The 20,064-nt window shown below is 45.8% G+C and overlaps 1 protein-coding gene across 4 annotated transcripts in view; it reads right to left on the bottom strand.

Moving 5' to 3' along the window:
• SLC1A2 (solute carrier family 1 member 2) overlaps window positions 1–20,064 on the bottom strand; it is a 107,539-nt gene that overhangs the window by 41,869 nt on the left and 45,606 nt on the right. For all 4 annotated transcript variants that reach the window (XM_059709664.1, XM_059709662.1, XM_059709663.1 and 1 more), the window contains exons 2-6: window positions 13,356–13,498; window positions 11,412–11,564; window positions 9,391–9,641; window positions 5,777–5,945; window positions 1,009–1,135 (exon numbers count right to left, since the gene is read on the bottom strand). In XM_059709664.1, the coding sequence (XP_059565647.1) occupies window positions 1,009–1,135; window positions 5,777–5,945; window positions 9,391–9,641; window positions 11,412–11,564; window positions 13,356–13,488 (833 nt within the window). In that variant the 5' untranslated portion in view covers window positions 13,489–13,498. The remainder of the gene's footprint in view (window positions 1–1,008; window positions 1,136–5,776; window positions 5,946–9,390; window positions 9,642–11,411; window positions 11,565–13,355; window positions 13,499–20,064) is intronic.

Here is a 20,064-nt window from a genome sequence, read left to right as displayed (position 1 = left end):
TATAATCTTAGGCAAGTCCATTCACCCCAGTGAGCCTCAGTTTATTTTTCTGTGAAATGGGAATAATAATTCACCTTGGCAGGGTTGTTGGGATTACATCTGATAGGTACTAAGCACCTATCCTGACTCTTGGCTGATACAAGAAAATCAATAAATGATAGCTTTTATTATTACCCTCATCGTGATGTTAAAGAATCAAAATTTAGTATGTTTAGGCCACAGTCTTCGCTTCTGTAAAATCAGAAGTGGCCAGATTCCTAAGAGTACTTATAGTTCTAATATATCTTCTGTGATTTCACTTTTGCTTGCTTGGTCTGAGAACTGCCTCTTTTTTCTTCTATTTGATTCATGAGTAACTGGGTCAAAGATGCACTGCTTTCGGACATGAGGATACTGGGGCAGTGGGTCATGCCATATCCCTGGTATCTTGGGCTTATTTTAATTTCCTGATATTGCTCAGCTTTAGTATTACTGATTGGTTTTTCCATCTTATCTCTCTTCCTCTCTCTCTCTTTTATTTTCCTCTTCCAGGACAGGGATCAGCAAACTCTTTATGGAAAGGGCTAAATAGTAAATATTTCAGGTTTTGCAGGCTACCCAGTCTTGGTCAGAACTACTCAGCTCTGCTATTTAGCACAATAGCAACCCTAGATAATATGCAAATAAGCAGGTGTGGCTGTATGGCACTGATTGTCAATTCATATAATGTCCATGCATTGTAGAATATTATTACTCTTGACTTTTCCCCCCAAACAAAATAAATACACAACACCCATCCTCAAATAGCAGGCCCTACAAAATAAATGGCAGATAGAATTTGGCCCACGGGCTAATTTTTTTAAAAAAGATTTGCATCTCTTTCTCAGAGTCCTTCCAGAGAGCCCTTTGCTTGGTCCACACCCAACCCACTCTTTCCTGCTGGGAGGGCTCTCATATTTTCTGGGGACCCCAAGACCTCCTCATCCCCCACCCCACCCCCCCACAATGAAGAAGAACAATCCTACTCACCACATGATCATGATCACTAACTTCATTACAATCTCATTCAAGATGCTGAAGAATTCCACCATCAGCTTGGCCTGCTCGCCCATCTTCCCCATGGCGATGCCGAAAGCAATGAAAAACCCTATCAGACCTGTTGGATGAATCACATTGCACAGAAGGACACAACATTATTGAGTCTGTGTTGCTTCTTGCGTGTCCTTTACCATCCCCGATGTATGGAGCCACATGCTCATGCCTGCGACCCACCCTGTGAATGAGGCACGAAAAGACAAAAGCATTAGACGTCAAAAGCATTTATCATACCTTCCCCCAATAATGATGGCTTCCCTCAACACTGTACCTGAGCCAGTTGAACTATCCGCAGTGTAAGCTCCTTAAAGAGAATGAATTCATTTTCATTCCAAATTAAAAAGTACTCTCTACTTTCTCCTCCTCGCTTACGGCATAATGTGTAAGCAGATTTTATTAGTCCATAGATTAATTCGGGGAAAAAATGGTTTGTTGGGACTTGGGGATTAGCATGCAAACTTTGGAGCCAATATGAGAATAGCAGAGACCAATTAGCCAGTAAAGCCTCTGCTAGGGTCATGTCTATATTGGTTTGGTGTTATCCCAAATTAATGCATGGCTGATACGTTTCACTCTAGGAAAATCCTAAACAAAACATTACTTTTCTACGGCTACTGCCTAACGTAAGAAGGAAGAGGAATGTTGAGAAATCAAATGGAAAGCAAAGAGAAATCCAAAACAGTTGGGAAACCCCAACTGACCTAGTTTGTTGGGTTTAAGCTGTTAGTTATTAATTCATCATAATTTTTTTTTATTGGTCAAAATGATAAGAATGCTTTTTAAAATTGTATTTTTTTCCGGATCTTAAAGACAGAATTTAGACTTTGTTACTTCCTAGCCCCTCAGCCTTTCTCCCTTCACTTGATATCTATCAGTTGACTTACATCTAAATCCAGCCCCACTTCAGCGTCTGGCGCCAATCTTAACACCCCCACCAGAGGATTTGAGGAGCTCCATCCCCGTCTCTTAATGTTAGCATCAAATTGCAGTAAGGCCTGGACCAACTCCTACACTCAACCTTGGGTCTTATCTCTGTGCTAGTTTTTGCCTCATTCCCTGTGCCTGAGTTTTTAGTGCTAGGAACCTACCCTCTACACTAGTTCCTTTAAGACCTGGCTTTTTTCTTCTCACCAACCGCCTGTCTGGCCTGGAGTCTCACTCAGATCGCCCTGGGATGGGGTGCACTACATAGCTAACAAACGTCCCCATGACTGCCTGGGGACTGTCTGGATTTCTGATTGCCAATCACCATGTGCCCACCAATCCCCCTCTGGCCCAGTATTGCTCCTCTTGGGGCTCCACTTCTGACAACTTGCAAGGACTATAAATCAATGTTGCCGCCCCCTGACTACAGGATCTTGCTGCCCATCTGACTTTCCTCTCTGATCTGCAGTATGGGCCAGCCTCTCTCCCCTCTCTCTTCTCCCTCTTCCCCACCCCTAACCTGTGCCAGTTTGGCAGGCCTAATTTCCAGTCCCTCCCTCTGAGAGCCAGTTTCCTATGGTGTCCAGTTATTGATAAAGTCTTGAGCTTTATCAGGGAAATTGTAATATAATCCGATCATCTGATTCTTAGAGGGGAATTCTTTCTCTGAAACTCTGATTTCACCTTTTCCCTAGTCACCAAATCCACTTACCACCCCCACCAAGCACATATCAAGCCAGATTACGCAGCTGCCCTTCACTGGAACCTCTCTGTCTTCAGCAAAAAGAATCCAGTACTTGCACTCAGGTTGTTAATCCTCCACATTTAGTATTTTCCCTTTTCAGCTCTTGGCCAAGAAGACTGACAAAGTGACTTACAAGGGAGTTACTGGCCATGAAGGCAACGGCTCAATGAGAATTAGATCCAGCAGAGGGTGGCCTAACTCAGCAGCAATGTATGAGATCGAATCCAGGCTATCCTCAGGCCCTTCTCTTGAGCCCATGGAGAGGAGTTTGTGAGGTGCATGTAATCTGAACATTCTGGCCGACAGCAGCAGCTACTATTACTTAGTTAATCTCATTTGGAAAATTTAAGAGAAAATGAGCAAGATCTCAAAGTCCCAAAGAACTGGAATTAAAAAGTTCCCCTTGCAGCGTCAGCAGAAACTGGCCGTATCCATGAGTACGAGAGAGGGCTGTGTAAAGGAGCGATCAGTGGGCCGTGGCGTGGCCGAGCAGCCTACGGCACTGGATTAAAGGAGCATTCTCCCACAGGCCATTTAAGCAGTTGGGATTCGTGTGCAGCCCAGAAGTGCTCTGGAGGTTTTCTGGGAAAGAAATGAAATCTTTTAAAAAGTGTGAGGCCAGAGCCAGGGTTTTATCTTTATTTATTGCAATGCTTGATCCTTGGGACTTTCCAAAGCCAAAAACAAAGCACAAAGAAATTCACCATCTCCGTCTTTGGAAAACATGGAAAGAACCGTTATTTCAGCCGTGATTTGTAAATGGGAAGTTTCTCAGCAGCCTAACGGCCCTTGGCTTTCCAGAGCCTCGAAGGGCAGTCGAAAGCCCTGTCCAGCTCGTTATTTCCCTCTGGAAACACTGACTCACTGGACTCACTCTGGAACAGTGGTATTTCACTTGAACAGAGCCCTCTCAGACTTGGTCACTGGGATTGAGAGAGTAGTGAGTTGTGTTGAAACTCCCCAGTAGTCAAAGGTTGCGTGACTTCCCAGAATCCACCGAGACTCTGGAAAAGACCTTGAAAGTTTCCTGAATGATTCACTCCAAAGCCCTGGAATTACTCATGGCTTCAACTTCCTCCAGGAAGACTGTGGAGCCATGTTGACCACTGGGTTGGGGAAAGCAAGGGTAGTTGGGAAGGTCCTGACAGAGTCACAGCTATCTGGGCAGTGGGAGACAGGAGCTACTCAGGGGTGGATGCTGAGGACATTTGCAAACCCTCCTTCTCAGAGGACTCTTCCACTCTCTCCTCTCTCCTTCCTCCTTTTTCTCACACTGATGTCAACAGTGTTTGTTTATCTTCCATTGCCTGGCAACCAAGTCAGCTTATCACCACCCTCAGTCCCACTTACTAAACACTTACCCAACCTGCTTCCTGCCAGGCCAAAAAAAAAAAAAAAAGAAAAAGAAAAAGAAAAAAATCTCTACTGACATTTCTGCTTTTCAGTAGTTGGACAATCCCACCTCTTCTCCCCCCACCTCTTCAGACCGTTCTGGATAAACAGGAGTACGGTTATCAAATTTAAAATAGACAAACAGGTTACCTAGTTAGAATTTGAATTTCAGATCAACAATACATAAAAAAAATTAATTGATTTTAAAGAGAGAGGAAGGGAGAGGGAGAGAGAGAGAAACATTGACCCACTGCCTCCTGCACGGCCCCTACTGGGGATTGAGTCAGCAACCTAGGCATGTGCCCTGACTGGGGAAATACAACGACCTTCTGGTGCATGGGACAACATTCAACCAACTGACCCACACTGGCCAAGGCAAAAAAGAATTATTTTAAAAAAATATCAGTATGTCCCATGTAATATTTGGGCTATTCACTAAAAAAAAATATTTGTTGTTTATCTGAAATTCACATTTAACTGGGCATTCTGTATTTTATCTGACAGGCCTACTAAAGAGATGAGGATGTTCAATCTCCTAGATGGCCAAGTGGAAGGACCACTGAGCGCTCCCTAAACAACTCTCCCTCGAATCCTTAGAAGTCTTGCTCGCATGGATCAACATACTTCCTCCACCCAGATTCCCCATTTTCCCCAGTTTGTGGCCAATGTCCCTCTTTCTTGTCTTGGAGACGCCATTCTAATAGTGGATGGGGATTAGGTAGGGACCCCGGGGGAGTAAGTGAGCAAACTGGAGTCACTCACATTATAGGGAACTCTCTCCTCTGTGGAGGGTGTTTCCTTATTGAGTTGGTTCCTCAGCTCACTTTAATAATGATGGTAGCGCACATGGATGAAGCCTGTGGCATGTACAATTGTGTTCTACATGCACAATCTCATTGAACCTTCATAATGATCTGCAAGGGAAATGCCCACCCCATCCCCACTTTACCAATGAAGCTTGAGAAGCGAGGCAACTGCCTGTGGTCAGGCAACCAGTGAGTGGTCCATAAGGGACCCAAACCCAGTCTGTCCAACTACAGAACCCAAGAACCTCTAGGATGGAATACGAAGAAGGCTCCAGGCTAGGGGAAAGGGCTCATTAGAATTCCAGAAAGTTAAACGAGATGGTCTCCTTTTGATAAACTTCTCTTGACACCAACACTTTGTATTCCTGATAGCACTGCATTTGTTTATAGACTGTGAGAGCTGGGGTAGGACATCCCCCCTGCCTAGCGCGGTACTGATATACAGGGGCAACTCAAACAAAAATGCTTAAGAAATGAAAGAATTGGATGTGTAACTGCATGAAATGGAGAGTCAGAGAAAGTGACTTGCCCACACCACGCAGGAAGTCAGGGATCGAGTCCAGTGCGTGTTTATCCTGTGTCTTTCCCCATCCCTGACCTCTACGCATCATGCCCCCTCCTGGTACTGCGGCTGCCCACCTCCCTCTTCCTAATCCCTCCACTCTCAGCCCCAGTGGTCCTCCAACCACCCTCCGGCTCCACCTAGCGGACAGCAGAGTCATTGGCTTCCTGCGGAGGGAGTGAGGGATGCTGCGCTGCTGAGATGCAGGAGAGGCTGGCCATTGTCTCTGAGGCAGGCAGGCTTTCCCAGGGAGATGAATACCAGGTTGCCTACCTAAGACATTCATGCCGTCCTTGAACTCCAGACCCTTCTTGATAACCACCTTCATTTCCGCTGGTGCCTCTGTCACAGTCTGGGTCAGCAGGGAGGCGACAGAGGTGGTGACATTAATCTCCTCTTCGGACTCAGGCGCCTCCAGGACTTTCTTCGTCACCGTCTGAATCTAACGGAGTGAAAGAGAAAAACACAGAGGGATGAGGTTTGGTCTAAACGGTTACCAGCAGCCTGGCTGCTTATGTGTTTTTAAGTTCCCCGTTAGGTTAAAAAACAATTAGGAAGTACCAAAACAAGGTTATGAAAATTAGGGAACGTTTTATATTTGTGTTTAACAGTTTTGTTTTATTTTTTGATACACATACTAGAGGCCCGATGCACGAAATTCATGCAGGGGGCTCGGTCCTTGCAGCCCCTTGCAGCCTTGGCCGGCCCTCGCAGTCCTGGCTTCTTCTGGAAGGTCGCCCGGAAGGATATCCGGAAGGTCATTCGGCTGTTCGGTCTAATTAGCATATTAGCTCTTTATTATATAGGATGGTGGGATACGACTGTCCTCGTCACATGATAATTACAGGGCTTATAACACGCATTGGTACCATGCTACAGACAGAAGGCTTTAGTGATGGGACATGAGCTTCAAGTGTGTGTCTGTGGGCGGGGGGGGGAGTCTGCTTTTTTTATTCTGGTGATTGTAGCTCTGTCCCTCAGCACAAGGTCAAATGTCCCACACGAACATTCTTCATAACTGTGAGGCCCTGTTGGATGACCCTCCCAGTCCCTCATGAGGGAACCTGGTCGAGAAGAGGAGGGCAGGGTCTTGGGGGGAGGTAGACCAGCACCACGTGATCTGCCTGTTTAGCTCTTTCCTGCCTGGCTCCCGTGGGACAAAGTCTGCACAGACCAACTCGTGTGGGTCCGCCCAGGGCCAGGCTCTGCTGGGATCTCCATCTGGGTGCCAGATGTGCCAGCCGCCAGCAGCCACCACGGCAGGGGTGTTGGCTTGTATTTCAGATCCAGATGTAAGGTGGGGAACATCTGCTCCTTCTAGCTAGTGATGCCAAGCCTTACTCGGTGTCCCCAAGCATCTCTGTGCAAATGGCCTCCCAAGAACCTCTCATGCTATTCCTCGATGTCTGTGGCAGCCGTCCTATTTTTAAAGGTGCCAGTGCTGTGAAAACCCACATCTGAGCCCAGAGAAACACTACCGCCGGGAGCATTAAAATAGAACTCATGCGGGGTCCCAGAATGTCAGCACCGGCATGTAGAAGGCAACAGATGGCTGAACCCCGAATAGATATGGAAAAGGAAGCATGGAGAACTCAAGTGACTTGTCTGACGTCAGAGAGTTATTGGCAAAGCTGGGGCTTGAACTCAGATGGCCTGACCACCACTGAGTTCTTTCCACCACATGTGCTACATGATAAACTCTATGGCCCAACCCTGCTGCAGCTGGACCCAAGGCTAGGCAATGCTTGTCTGAGCATTGATCTGAAATAGGAGAGAACCAGGCACAGGGTTCTCCGAAGCATGGAGGGGTGCTCTCTGCCAGCCTGGCCACATGCTCTTGCTCAGGGAGGGAGAAAGCCCAGGCTGAGGGTGTGATGTGGGGGAACAGGTAGGTGTAGGCCCCTTGGTCTGGGCAGTGTTGGCATGAAGAGAGAATTCAGGATTGCCCAGCTGGTGTTGCTCAGTGGTGGAGCATCAACCTATGAACCAGAAGGTCATGGTTCAATTCCCGGTCAGGGCACATGCCCAGGTTGTGGGTTTGAATCCCCAGGAGGAGTTACGCAGGAGGCAGCCAATCAATGATTCTCTATCATTGATGTTTCTATCTTTCCCTCTCCCTTCCTCTCTGAAATCAATAAAAGCATTAAGAAAAAAAAAAAAAAAGACAGAACTCCATGAGCATCCATGACCAACAGAGCCATGCTCCCAGGAACAAAAGGACCACAGGAGCCAACTGCAGATCTATCCTGAGATACTAAAGCAACAAGGCTTGAGTTCAAAGCAAGTGATTTCATCTTCTAAGCAGCTGGCTCAGCACATTACACAGACAGAGTGCCAGTAAGCACCCCTTCCTTAGCCTGTTTCCACCCGCTCCCCATCCGGCTTCCCCAGCCTGGAATGGCTCCTGTTAGCATAGCTCCTTGTTATAAGTGGCATCGGGAGTCGGAGGACCTATCCCAACCCAGAGTAATGGAGGCTCAGCAGTGGTTGGCAATTGCATTTTGGGGGCAGCTGGGAATACGGGCTTTTCCTCTGAGTGACCTATTTCCTAAGGCCATTCTTCTGTGATTCCCTGGAAATGGCTGGAGGAAGCTTCTTGCTTCTAGTTTAGTTTCCACTGGAGCTGATGGGAACTGAAGTGTATTCCAGCCTGAACTGGCCTTGGGGCCAGACAGCAGGCTGGTGAGTGGGCACCAGGCAGCTATTTCAGTGGTTCCACTCAGCAGAATCATCTGTTTTTAAGAATCACAGTTTTAAAAATAGATGTGCCTATTGGCAGTTGGTAGAAGTATACATCGCTGCAAACTTGTGGAGGGCCGTTTTGCAACACCCAGCAAATTCAAAATATAAAACTCTTTGGCAGGACATTTTCATTTCTAGGAATTTATCCTTTAGAAATACTATGCAATCATGACAAAAGGGAGCAGGTGAGAGAGAGAGAGGGGAAGAGAAAGAGGGAGATAGAGAATGCTAAAACATTTTTAAATGAAAAGGCAAAAGCAATATGTATAATGCAGTAGCATTTGGGTGGAATTAAATTTTAAACATTAGCCCTGGCCAGTGTGGCTCAATAATAGAGCATTGGCCCAAGAACCGAAGGGTCTTAGATTTGATTTCTGGCCAAGGTCAAGGGCACGTACCTGGGTTGCAGATTCATTTCCCACCCTGTCCAGGGTGGGTGAGGGAGGTAACCAATCGATGTCTCTCTCTCACATATATGTTTCTTTCTCTGTCTCTCTGTCTCTCTCTCTCCCTCTCCCTCCTTCCCATGCTCTCTAAAAATCAATGGAAAAATATCATTGGTGAGGATTAATTTTAAAAAATTATACACACATGCATTTTACACATACACACACAAACTCAACATGAGTAGCTCTATGGAAGGGAAGTGAAGACTTGCATTTTTACTTTATTTACATCTATACAATTTAAACTTTTCACAATTCTCATGCGTTACTTCCACAGTTTAAAAAATACCCCATTCCCAGGTTTTGATTCCGTTAAGCATATGCATTTTTAAACACACCGCATGTGGGTTGGCTATACTGCCAAGATCAAGAACCAGTGGGAACTCTAGAGGGTTGTAGGCAAAGGTGATAAAAATGTGCCCTTGGATGATGCAGAGGCAGGAACAAAAAAGAAAGAAAGGGGGGAAAAAAAAGGAGAAGTGGTATTGTGAGGTTAAAAAAAAAGGGCAGGGAGGTTAAAAAATCCACGTGACTCCAAGCCCCAAATCCTGCCCCAGATCACCTCACACACCCCTAAAACAGAGATAAGTAAATGCTAAGAAATTCACTCTCCAGATTTGATTCATTAAGACAGATTCTCAGTTAGCACCTGTGTAACTGGGCTTGTGGGAGGCGAGAACATCAGAACTTGGGCATTACCTGTTGAAAACAGGCTTGGACAAGATTTTCCGGGAAGAGATTTCGAATAAGGTCCAGAAAGGCATCCAGGCTGGACACTTCGTCATTCTTCTTCCCAGGCCCCAGCTGCTTCTTAAGTTTGGGGTTCCCTGGGTGGATAGCCAAGACCAAGATGACGCCCAGGACCGCGGCGATGATGGTGGTGGACATGTAATACACCATGGCTCTCGTGCCCAGGCGCCCACTGGCTTTAGCATCCAGGCCTGACAACCCTGGATTGGAAAGAAAACCAGAAGGATTAATTCTGTGATGTTTCTGATAACTACCCATCTCTGCATACCTAGAACTTGGCTTCCTATTATTCAAATGCATCGATGCTAAGTTAAACCTCTTTCTACTAGCTAGCTGGTCAACCCCACAGTTTGCAATTCCGTTTTTGCAAGGATGTGTTTGACAGAACTGGGGAGAGCTGGAGACCTCTGGTCCAGAGTGTAAACACTGGCTGGTGACTACTTTTTATCCATCTGCAATGTGGAGTTCAAGTTGAATCAATTAGAGTTTTAATTCTGAGATGATGTGCTTCCCACTGATTTGGTGTCAAAATACCCTTTCTTGTACGAAGGCATGGTGCTGGTGCATGCTAGTTTTTTACTTGCTTTCTTTGTTGTTGTTGCTTTTAATGTCCTCACGTGGGAAAATAGGAAGCTGGTAGCCCTATGTCAAGCCTCAACATTTTTTGCTATGTTACTGGTCATTGAAATGGAGCCGGAATACTGATATAGCACAACCCTCTTCCAGTCTTGACTTTGTGTAGGGATTGAAGGACACATGCATAAGCCACCCCAAAAGAGGGGTGCTTCATCTCTACTGGGCTTGGCTCTGTGATTGTTGGAGGAAATCCCAGCCAGTCACAAAAATTCCAGCCTTCATGGGTATTTTCCAGTTGTTTCTTTAGTTTTTCTACTTCTCAGTTTCAGTTCCTGCTTTCACGACACAGAGAGAGCGCACCCATTTTTGGAGTGGGGAGGAAGTCATTGATATTAACTTTTTTGGATTAAGCCGACCCACCTATGACCCACTTCTCCTTACAACCTACAGTCCAATTCTAGTTAATGGAAGCTAGATATCCTCACCAGGTTGGCCAGCGTACAATCTGTTAAACAGGCATGGAGAACATTTTGTCTGTTTTGGAAAGGAGCATTTAAGGTGAAAGCACAGCTTCACTCAATCTGGGCTGAATGAAATGATAAGATGTTCTGGAAACCCAATCCCAGCATTTCCAGTTACGGGGCTCACTGGTCGACCAGCTATGAGACCATAGAACAGCCTGGCTTAGCCTCAGAACCTCTTGGAATGACCAGAGCCCCACTTTCTTCACAAGGTGGACAGTCCAGAGGGACGACTCTCTTAAGGCCACCCAGCCGGTTGGCACCTAAATATAGACCAAAGCCCAGTCTCACCCTTCACTCAGCACTTAGTCTCTAAACTATAACAATATATGTGCTGTTCTAGGAATATCATTTGGTCAGAAGGAGAGTACCCGTATAAGTCCATGGAGAGAAAAAGATTCTTTCATAATTTTTTTCAGCCAAAACAAGTGACCATGATATACATAAGGGTAACTTTCTTCTGAAAAAGTCAAACAGCTTTTATATCTAGTATTTCATTTATTTTAATACTTGTTTCCCTCTACACACAATTAAGTAGTAAAGAAATGTTTCCTTTCCTATTTATTACCTTTATCAGTTTCTGAACAAACTATAATCTAGAAAATGAGAAAAGTATACATTAAAAATTGAAAGCACTACAGATACCATCATTTTTAACATAAGGCTATTTTTTTAATCATTTGTTGCTGGACAGGTGGATGGACTGACCAATAGACGGCAAACTTATTTTAGGGCTGATTGTCCCCATTTTAGAGACAGGAAATGACTTAGATGATCACATTCATCCCTTCAAGTAAATTGATATTCAATGGTCAACCCAAAAGCCAGAGCACGAGTAGGACCCACTTGGCCAGGCACCAGAGAAGGACTTACCTGTGATTAAACTGGAGATGATTAGAGGGAGAATGAGCATTTTTAGCATCCTCATGAGTATATCCCCTGGGAAGGCTATTAACATAACCACATCAGGGTGGATAGGAGATGCCAAGCGAAGAAGCCCTCCACATACTGCCCCCAGGATGACACCTATAAGGAAGGGGGGAAATCTGGATTTATTATTGTTTTTTACTCTAGTCAAATAAATAACTTTAAGAACTTGTTTCAGTGACATTCACCTTTCTCATACTTCTCTATTATCAGATGATGAATAGCATGTAACAAAAATACCACTAGATAAGTGAAGCAGATGTTGATTAGTAGGAGAATATTTTGTATCTCCAGCTATTCTAAAAGGCAGCTCTGGGAGAGTCAAGGAGAGTGTTCTCAAGGCTTTATGGGAAGTATGTCATGGCAACTAGACTCCAAGATTTTTGAGGCCAGCGTCCACATGTAGAGTCAGAGATTGTCAGTAGAAACAATCCAAGTGCCAGATATTGCTTCTCCTTTCAGCCCAGGCCTGGCCACACGGCATGGGGTTTAATGTATTTCTTTCCTTTTTTAACTGGATACCTGGTAAAAGGAGCATTTAATTGACTGATGTGAATTTCCTTTTTTCTTCTAATTCCTTTAATTACCAATAATTTCCCCGTGGCTTACCCTCGAGACTTTTGTCCTTGACTTCTATAGCCTCTTATGTAATCATTGGACTTGCTGCTCTTATGGGAGATCAAGGAGGGTCTCTAAAAAGGTATCATCTGGGAGGAAACAATTGGGGCAGAGATGCTGGCAGAAGCCTTTCATTTTGCATAGTCAGGGATTCCACAAGAAGAGCTTCAGATCTCTTCAGACAGGCAGCCAACATAAACAGTCCTTGTGCCAACCACCATTCGGGTCATAGCACCACAGGCTGCGAGTGAGGGAGGGAGTCCCAGGATCTTTGGCCAATCGTGTTAACCCCTGGCATGCAAAGGGAGGGACATGGCCCAAAGCCTGATCTTGCTTCTTCTCCAGGTGAAAACTACACTTCTTCAAGACCTATGATGAATGACTTGTGTTTTTGTGGAGGGTAACCCTTGGAAAACCCTACCAGGCCTGCGGTTTCCTTTTATTGAGTGAACTGAACTATGGCAAACTCCCACTCAAGATGACTGACTCAAAGCAGGAGCCATGGAATGAAGGGTGTGCGTCTGTGTGTGGGGGTGGAGAGGTGAGCTGTTCATTGCTTCTGTGTGCTGCCTAAGTGAGAGCTGAAGAACAAGGGAGGGATCAGGAAAGGAAATGGTGTGGTTGTCATTACAAGAAACTGCAATTTACCACATTTTCAATAAACCCTGGTTGAAAACCTAAGGCCAAAATGATATTAACAGTCACACATGAAAAAACAACTATGGCGTGGGTGAGGCCTGAAGCAGGGGAATATGATTTTTGAGACAGACCAGAAGCAGATTGAAGCATCAGACAAGCCTCCCCCATGCTGGCCTCATTAGCTAATGTGCTGAACTAACATAAGTCAGTGAAATGTTTGGAAAAGGTTAGATTTTGAATGCCGTCTTAGTGGTCGCCTTTGTCTTGATGCGGGTAGTTCTCTCAATGCAGTACACTGATCACCTGCTTTGGAATCCTGGTTTGTTAAGATACAGAGTCCAGGACTTACTCCAGGTGGCCCAAAGCCAAGTCTCCCCAAGTAGGTGTCCCTGGGGACCTGCATGCCGCCACACTCAGGGGCAGTGTCTGGGCATACTGAGATCTGAGGACCACTAGGCTCCCTAAGAGCGAACACATGGTTAGGGCAGATGAGGGGGACGGTGACACCACTGAGGCCTGGGCAAACGGGGCCTTTGCGGAACAGTCAGAGGGCTGGCTGCAGGAACCAGCTTCCCCACGGAGCCAGGAGAGAGCCAGAGAAGAGGGGCTGGTGGGGAGGCGCCTGCCACCTACCCAACACCGTCAGAGTGAGCAGCAGGTTCTTCCCCAGCTTGCTGCACAGCCGCAGCCCCAGGTTCCGGTGTTTGGGCGGCTCCTCCGAGCTGAGGTGGCTGTGGGGCATCCGCACTTCGACCTGCTTGGGCATGTTGTTGGCACTACAACAGAAATGAAGGCTGTGGTTAGGGACCGCTGGGCACCTCCCTTATCCCGTCAGAGGGGCACAGCTAGGAGTAGGAGTAACGGCCTCCCCCAGGCACACCTGGGAATCTGGAAACATTGGCAAGAAAATAAAAACAAAGGAAGCAACTCAGAGTACCCTGAATTCCAGTTCACTGATAACTAGGACACTAGGTCCCACCGAATAGCTACCTGCCAGGTGCTTTTGTCCCTATTACCTTGGATCATCACAGCAAAGAAAAGAAAGGCCAGAAGAGAGAGAGAAAGAGAGAGGGAGAGAGAGAAACATCGATGTGAGAGTATAACATCAATTGGCTGCCTCCTGCATGCCCCCTTGCAGGGATTGAGCCCGTAACCCAGACATGTGCCCTGATGGGGAATCCAACCAGCAACCTTTTGGTGCGTGGGACAATGCCCAACCAACTGAGCCACACCGGCCAGGGCAAGATGAGGGTTTTCTAAGAACTGCCCGCCCTGTAACTCTCAGAGGCAAGTGTCCCTGTCCCATTTGACAGAAAGTCACTTGCCCAGGGTCACAGGCTAAAAGAAATGGAGATCAAACCCAGATATGTCATTGGCAGGAACACAGAAGTGAAGGCCACGGTTAGAGACTGCTGGGCAGAAGGGATGAGCTCTAAAACCTGAAGCTCCAAAGTGCATAGACGCACAGCCTAAGTCTCGCTAAATTAAAATGCCTCCGAGCTCAAGCCTTCCCATCCCAGACACAGAGAAGTCATCCATGATGGTAGTCCAAGTTTTGTCTCTCTTCCCGAAGATGGCTTATCCAGTTTTTTAAAAATTTAATCCTTTTTGGTTTTTAAAAGATCATTCAAATGACCAGGGCTCTGCTAAGCTGTCCAAGAGTCAACACCACTCAATGGCAAAGAAGTGTGGTCAGAAGAAGCATGTGATCACCTTCGTCCCTTGATGCAGCCCAGCCCTTTTCCAGATAAACCCCAGTGAGCCCAGGCTGTGCTGGAGTCTGCAATGGAGCCCTTGCCAGGAGAACATGCATGCTGCCTCTTCCCCCAGCTCTGTCAGTTCCCAGGCCAATGAGATTTAAGCTTGAAAATTGAGATACAGAGGCCACATTTTTTACGTTGACAACTTGGGACACTTTTGTTAGCTGCCATCTTGCAATCGCCATCATTTGATAAAAGAAAAAATAGTCTTTAACAATCTAGAAAGACAGGCTGAAGTCTTTGGATACATGACAGAGCCTTGCAATCACTGGTTATAATGGAGATAGCATGGGTTTTACCATCACAGAACCTGGGTTTCAGATCCGGACTCCATTATCTGCTAGCTGTGCGGTGTGTAGAAACAAGGGCTTGCTGTCAAACTTGTGGAAACAAACATGATTGTGTATGGCAGAGGCCTGGCACGTGACACAGGGGGCTCCTTTCTCCAGAGAATATGAAGAAGAGACACATAATACTACTGAAGTTCGTGACAACGGTGACATTTAACTCAGGGATCTACCCAGGTGCACAACCATTCGAATAAGACATCACACTGAGCTTCTAGGCCAGGGACCCAAATATAACTATATACTTACTTTTACTAATGAAATGCTTTAAAATTTGGAATAATGTCGCATGGTCTGGTAGAATACCCAGATGAAATTATTTGTCAAAATATAAGCTTCTTACCTTTCCCTTAATGCCCTAATTTTCTACTCATTTAGTTAGTTTTTGCGCTACCTCTGACTTTCTAACATATGTGTGTGCTAATGATCACTCAGACCATTTAAAGAAGAAAATGGGACACGGCTGCTCACAGCAAGCAGATGAGGTCCTTTCTGAGCAGAGAGCAAAAATACCACTTCCTCTCAGCATCCAGTGAAACACACAGGAAAGTTCTTGTTACAACACAGCAGGGGGAAATGATCAAAATGGTCTTTTCAATGTGGCTAGACCATATTTTGATGTTTGCATTGGGATCTTTTAATGCATTTAAACATTTTTCCAGCCAGTAATCTGAAGCTCTAAACCAGAAAATTGGCAACAAAGAATAGCGGTCATATGTGTTCGGAAATGGTGACTATTCCATTAGCCAGCCCTTGGTTAAACCCTGTGAGCTCCTCGGGGGTGTCATCCCGCCTTCTGCTTCCATGGAATCCCTCCTGCCATTGCAGCTAGAATCAGGCACACGGTTGGTATTGAAGTAAGACCAATAGGTACTTAAAGCAAACATTCTGGCGAGATCCATCTGATGCAATGAGAGTGTCAAGCATCAAAACAGCCACGTCAAATTGAAAACACGCACAGGTTAGGTTAACATACACACCCAACCCAGCAATGTGGTTGGATGCCTGTTGCACACAGCTCTTAGCTGCACAAAACTGCTGCGTGTTTAATGGCGTGTTTCTTAGGCCATGACAAAATGTCCCCGAAGCCCCAAATCAAAACAGCCACATCAAAGTGGCAACATCAAAATGCTAAAACCCACAAGTATTTATTGAGAGAGTTAAACAACTGCTCCAGGGCGATCAGAGCTCCTAACTTCTGCAAATAGAAATATAATTTTTAAAGTACATCAAGGCTCCAGCTTGCATCTGGGGACAGAGGGAGCCCCCTGAGAACTCTCTGGAAAGGTTTGATACCAGTCTAAGTGATCATTGCATCCCCAGAGCCCCTGAACTGGGGAAGATGATAAAATATAATGCCACATAACATTATATAACACAATATAGAGATGCATCTAAGCCTTATATATCTTCAGAAGAACAGATATAGTTTTTAAAATGAGATTAAACACACACACACAGCTCTATTTGATTGCTGGTTAGTGAATATGCATAGCAACAATGGCAATAAGAAGGATAACGGTATTTATTGCGTACCCTGCGTCAGACACTCTACTCGGTAATGAGTAAGGGGCAATCTTGCTCTTAAGGAGAGACAGAAAGTGCATTGCACCTTACTGGTCTGCTTCACATATGGGCCACGATAAAGGTCTGCCCAGGATGCTACGGAAAATGGTAAGAACGGTACCTAACCTAGCTGTAGAGAAGAGGAAGAGGAAGAGTGTTCTAGAATGGTCTCCAGGAGCGGCTGATGCCAAGTTGAATCTTAAAGCATGGATTGGATTTAAATGTCTACATCCTCCACCAAGCTGTGAACTCTGGGAGGACAGGACTGTGATCTTTAACACCTGGTACCAAGTGCTTGATAAATGTTTGCTCAAAGCAAATAAGACCCGGGAAGCAGCTATGAAGGACACCTTGCTCTCCCTGGAGCGAGGCTCTTCAGCGGTAGACTGAGCTACCACCGCAGCGAGCCTCGTACCTTCTTGCCTTTGTTCCACAAATTTCCACTGGGCACCTATTACAAGCCCCAAGCTGTTCTAGGAGCCCAGGATCTCGCAAATCAACAAAACAGACAAAGCCCTCGCTCTCACGGGGTGTACGCTTTGGAAGAACAAATACACGGATAAATGCATGTCAAGTGGAGACTGCTGGGAGGGGAGGACCTGTGGGGGGAAGGCGGAGGTTCCGGCATCAGGGGCCAAGGAAGGCATCGAGGATAAGGAGGCATCTGAACAGAAACCTGGAGCGAGTGAGGGGTCTCCTAGTTAACTGTGCAATGTGTCCAGAGCTTAGCAAATACATGTGATACACACAGTTTGGAAATCTGTAGTACATTCAAACTAGAGCCCAAAGCTCCCACCAGATGTGACTCCTGGTGTCCATGTGCTGGTTTTGAGCACTGACTCAAATGAGCGACAAATTAGTCATGCCGGGCCCTATTCCCACCATCAATATGATGGGCTTTCAACGACTCTCCCAGCTCCCAGAGGAAGAAAACCGGTCCCAGGGAGGGGAGAGCTGGACATACAGGCAGGGGGCTGAGGTCACAGTGGCCTGCAGCTTGCTTCCCTGGCGGTGAGCAGAAAGGGCAGGAGCTGGACGGTGTAAGTCCACTGGGTAAACACAATAATTATTTCAAGTGAGCACACTTACCCCTTGTGAATACTCCCTTCCTGTGGCTGTGCAGACAGATCCCAACACTAAGAACCTGGCAAGCCCAGGGGTGGTTTGGTTAGACCAAATTCACCGAGCCTGATGTGTCCCAACGCCGTGCACCACCTCTGTTTCCATTTGGGTGTCCTCTGGATGGAAGATTTTGCAATGCAATTCCTAAGCAGTGGAAGTTTCTGTAACCCAGCACTCTCAGATCTCTCTCCATTGCCCGGCAAAGTAAGGCCATGTGACGAGACAGTTGTTTGGATAATTAGAAACTTGAACAATGAGCCTATAATTTCCTTCAGCCATAACTTCTCCATTAAAAGATTTAAACAGCTGTTAATTTTGCAGTGGCTGCTCTGTTGTTCTTTCTTACGCAAATTCACGGGTCCTCCTTCAAGGACAAGCTGGAAGTATTCGTGTGTGTGTGTGTGTGTGTGTGTGTGTGTGTGTGTGTGACTCAAAAAGGAATATATCATGGGGCTGGTGCTAAGTTTTAAACTATTCTCAGAACCTGCTTTGTATTAGCATTCGATTTCCAGGCTCTGCCAAGAGCCTCTAATAATAGGCTCATTAGATGTGGTGGCAGACTCAGATCTCCTGCCTGCACACTTCAGCATCCTCTTATCTGGCACCAGATTCTTTTTTCCTCCTTCACGGTTCAGTGTGGCGCTAACAGAACATTTCCCAAGGAGCCTAAAAGCAACTGGTGTATTTTTGCGTGAAGGACGTGAGGTCTGTGACAAGCATCACCCATCAGTCCTCGGCTACCCAAGTCCAAGACAACAGGAGGCAATGTCCAGAAATTGCCCTAGTGAGGAATACTAGGTCAGACCCTGGAGAACAAAAATCATGTTTGTTGAAGGGGCTTTCCCCTAAGTTATCTGGAGTGTTTGAAAAACAATGCTGGAAATACCAGCGGTGTCAGCTCTGAACACTGGACACCATGAAGGGGTGATTACAGCTGTGACAGACCACATCTGGGATTTTCCCAGCTCCCTAAAGAATGCCAACCTTGCTGCAAAAAGGACTGGATCTCCAAAACAGCTGCGCATTTCCAACAGCCCTCCTGTCCCTCCACCCTTGCTGGGTCCTACAGGACCTGGTTGATGTGAAGGATGTTCACTGACCAAGAAGTCAGAATCTCTCTCCGACACAACTGTGTCTCATAGACCCTGAGAAGGAACCTAAAGATTCAAAACCTTCCAATCGCCTTTAGTTCCTTCTTCTGTTCATTTTTAGCCACTGTGTCCATTTCCTGATCATGAGAACATGTTCGGGAAAGGTCCTGCCAGTGAACTCCGGACTTCACAAATGATCCATCTTTCCTATAGCTTCTTCCTGAATGGCGGATGGTCCAGCTAAAGAGCACGGTTCATAGTTGTCCCTAGTCATGATGGGATCGGAACTAGTGGTCAACATGACACTGAAAGTCTGTGTGTGTGTTGGGGGGTAGGGGGTGCGGTCTGAGTCCAGGGCTGCTGCTAACTGGTTGTGTCGGAGATAGCATAAGTATAAAATGGATGTAAAATGCCTTGAGCATAGTCAACAGACAGAAGAGTAAGGGCTACGAAATGATAAAAACACACTCTTAGTGTAAGAATGTACCAATAGGGTTCAGGTATCAATTTTGGTTGATTTTTATTCTTTTAGGTGCCAGGCTTTTAATCTTTAAAAGGAGAGGGTTGGATTAGAAATTCTTTAATGTTGTTAATTTCTGTGATTCTCTAATTCTCGGGGGAAGGGGGTTATTAATAGGCTTTAGTTCCAGAGACAAAGCCTCCATTCTATTCTAGTATATCCAGGACTGAATAAGCTTAGAATTTACCATGAGACAAATCATTGCCTCAACCACAAGGTCACAGCCCAGTCACGGCATCAGGAGCCTCCCAGCGAAGGCAGATGGGGGACTTAGAGACAAGAGACAAAGCAACAATAATAACCATTTCTTTGCCTTCACCTCCCCCTTTCCTATTTCTGCTACAAAAGCATAATTTTCTAGCACTACTGAAGCTGGGTTAGGGGTCAAATTCAGTACACAATTCATACATAGGTATCTTCTTAACCCTCATCCATGCTTGATCAATTATCAGTCTAGATTTCTAAGATGGGAAGGTCAATACCACGAGAATATAGTTGAACAGGTGAAATAGGATTGGGACCAGCTAAGTCACCACTAAGTCATCAAAAGGCCATCCATCTCGTTCATAGTCAACTCCTTGGAACTGGAGAGGTAGTACTCACAGAAACATCCAAGATGAAAATGTGAGGGAAAGGAATCTTTTCTCCATATCACTTTCCAGGTCAAGGGACCCAAACTAGTGAGATGAATGGCACTACGGAGCCAGTTGGGGCCTTTGGGTGTCCTCACATAAGGGGAAAGGTGGAAGTAGCAGAAGATCAAATTGTGAAGGGATCAATAACAATAGCATTCGTTTTGCCCAGGAACAGAAGTGAAAACACCAGCTCTGATTAGCAGCTTCCAGAAAACAGTTTAGTGGAATACAATTACATAATTACATGACCATTGGATCCTTGGTTAAAATCTCTGTTTTCCAGCTGTGGCTGGGACAAGGC

This window comes from Myotis daubentonii, chromosome 9 (genome assembly GCF_963259705.1).
Source record: "Myotis daubentonii chromosome 9, mMyoDau2.1, whole genome shotgun sequence".
In the NCBI taxonomy this organism is placed as follows: domain Eukaryota; kingdom Metazoa; phylum Chordata; class Mammalia; order Chiroptera; family Vespertilionidae; genus Myotis; species Myotis daubentonii.
The sequence above is the reverse complement of the archived record's forward strand: the minus strand, read 5'-3'. Positions and strand labels throughout refer to the sequence as shown.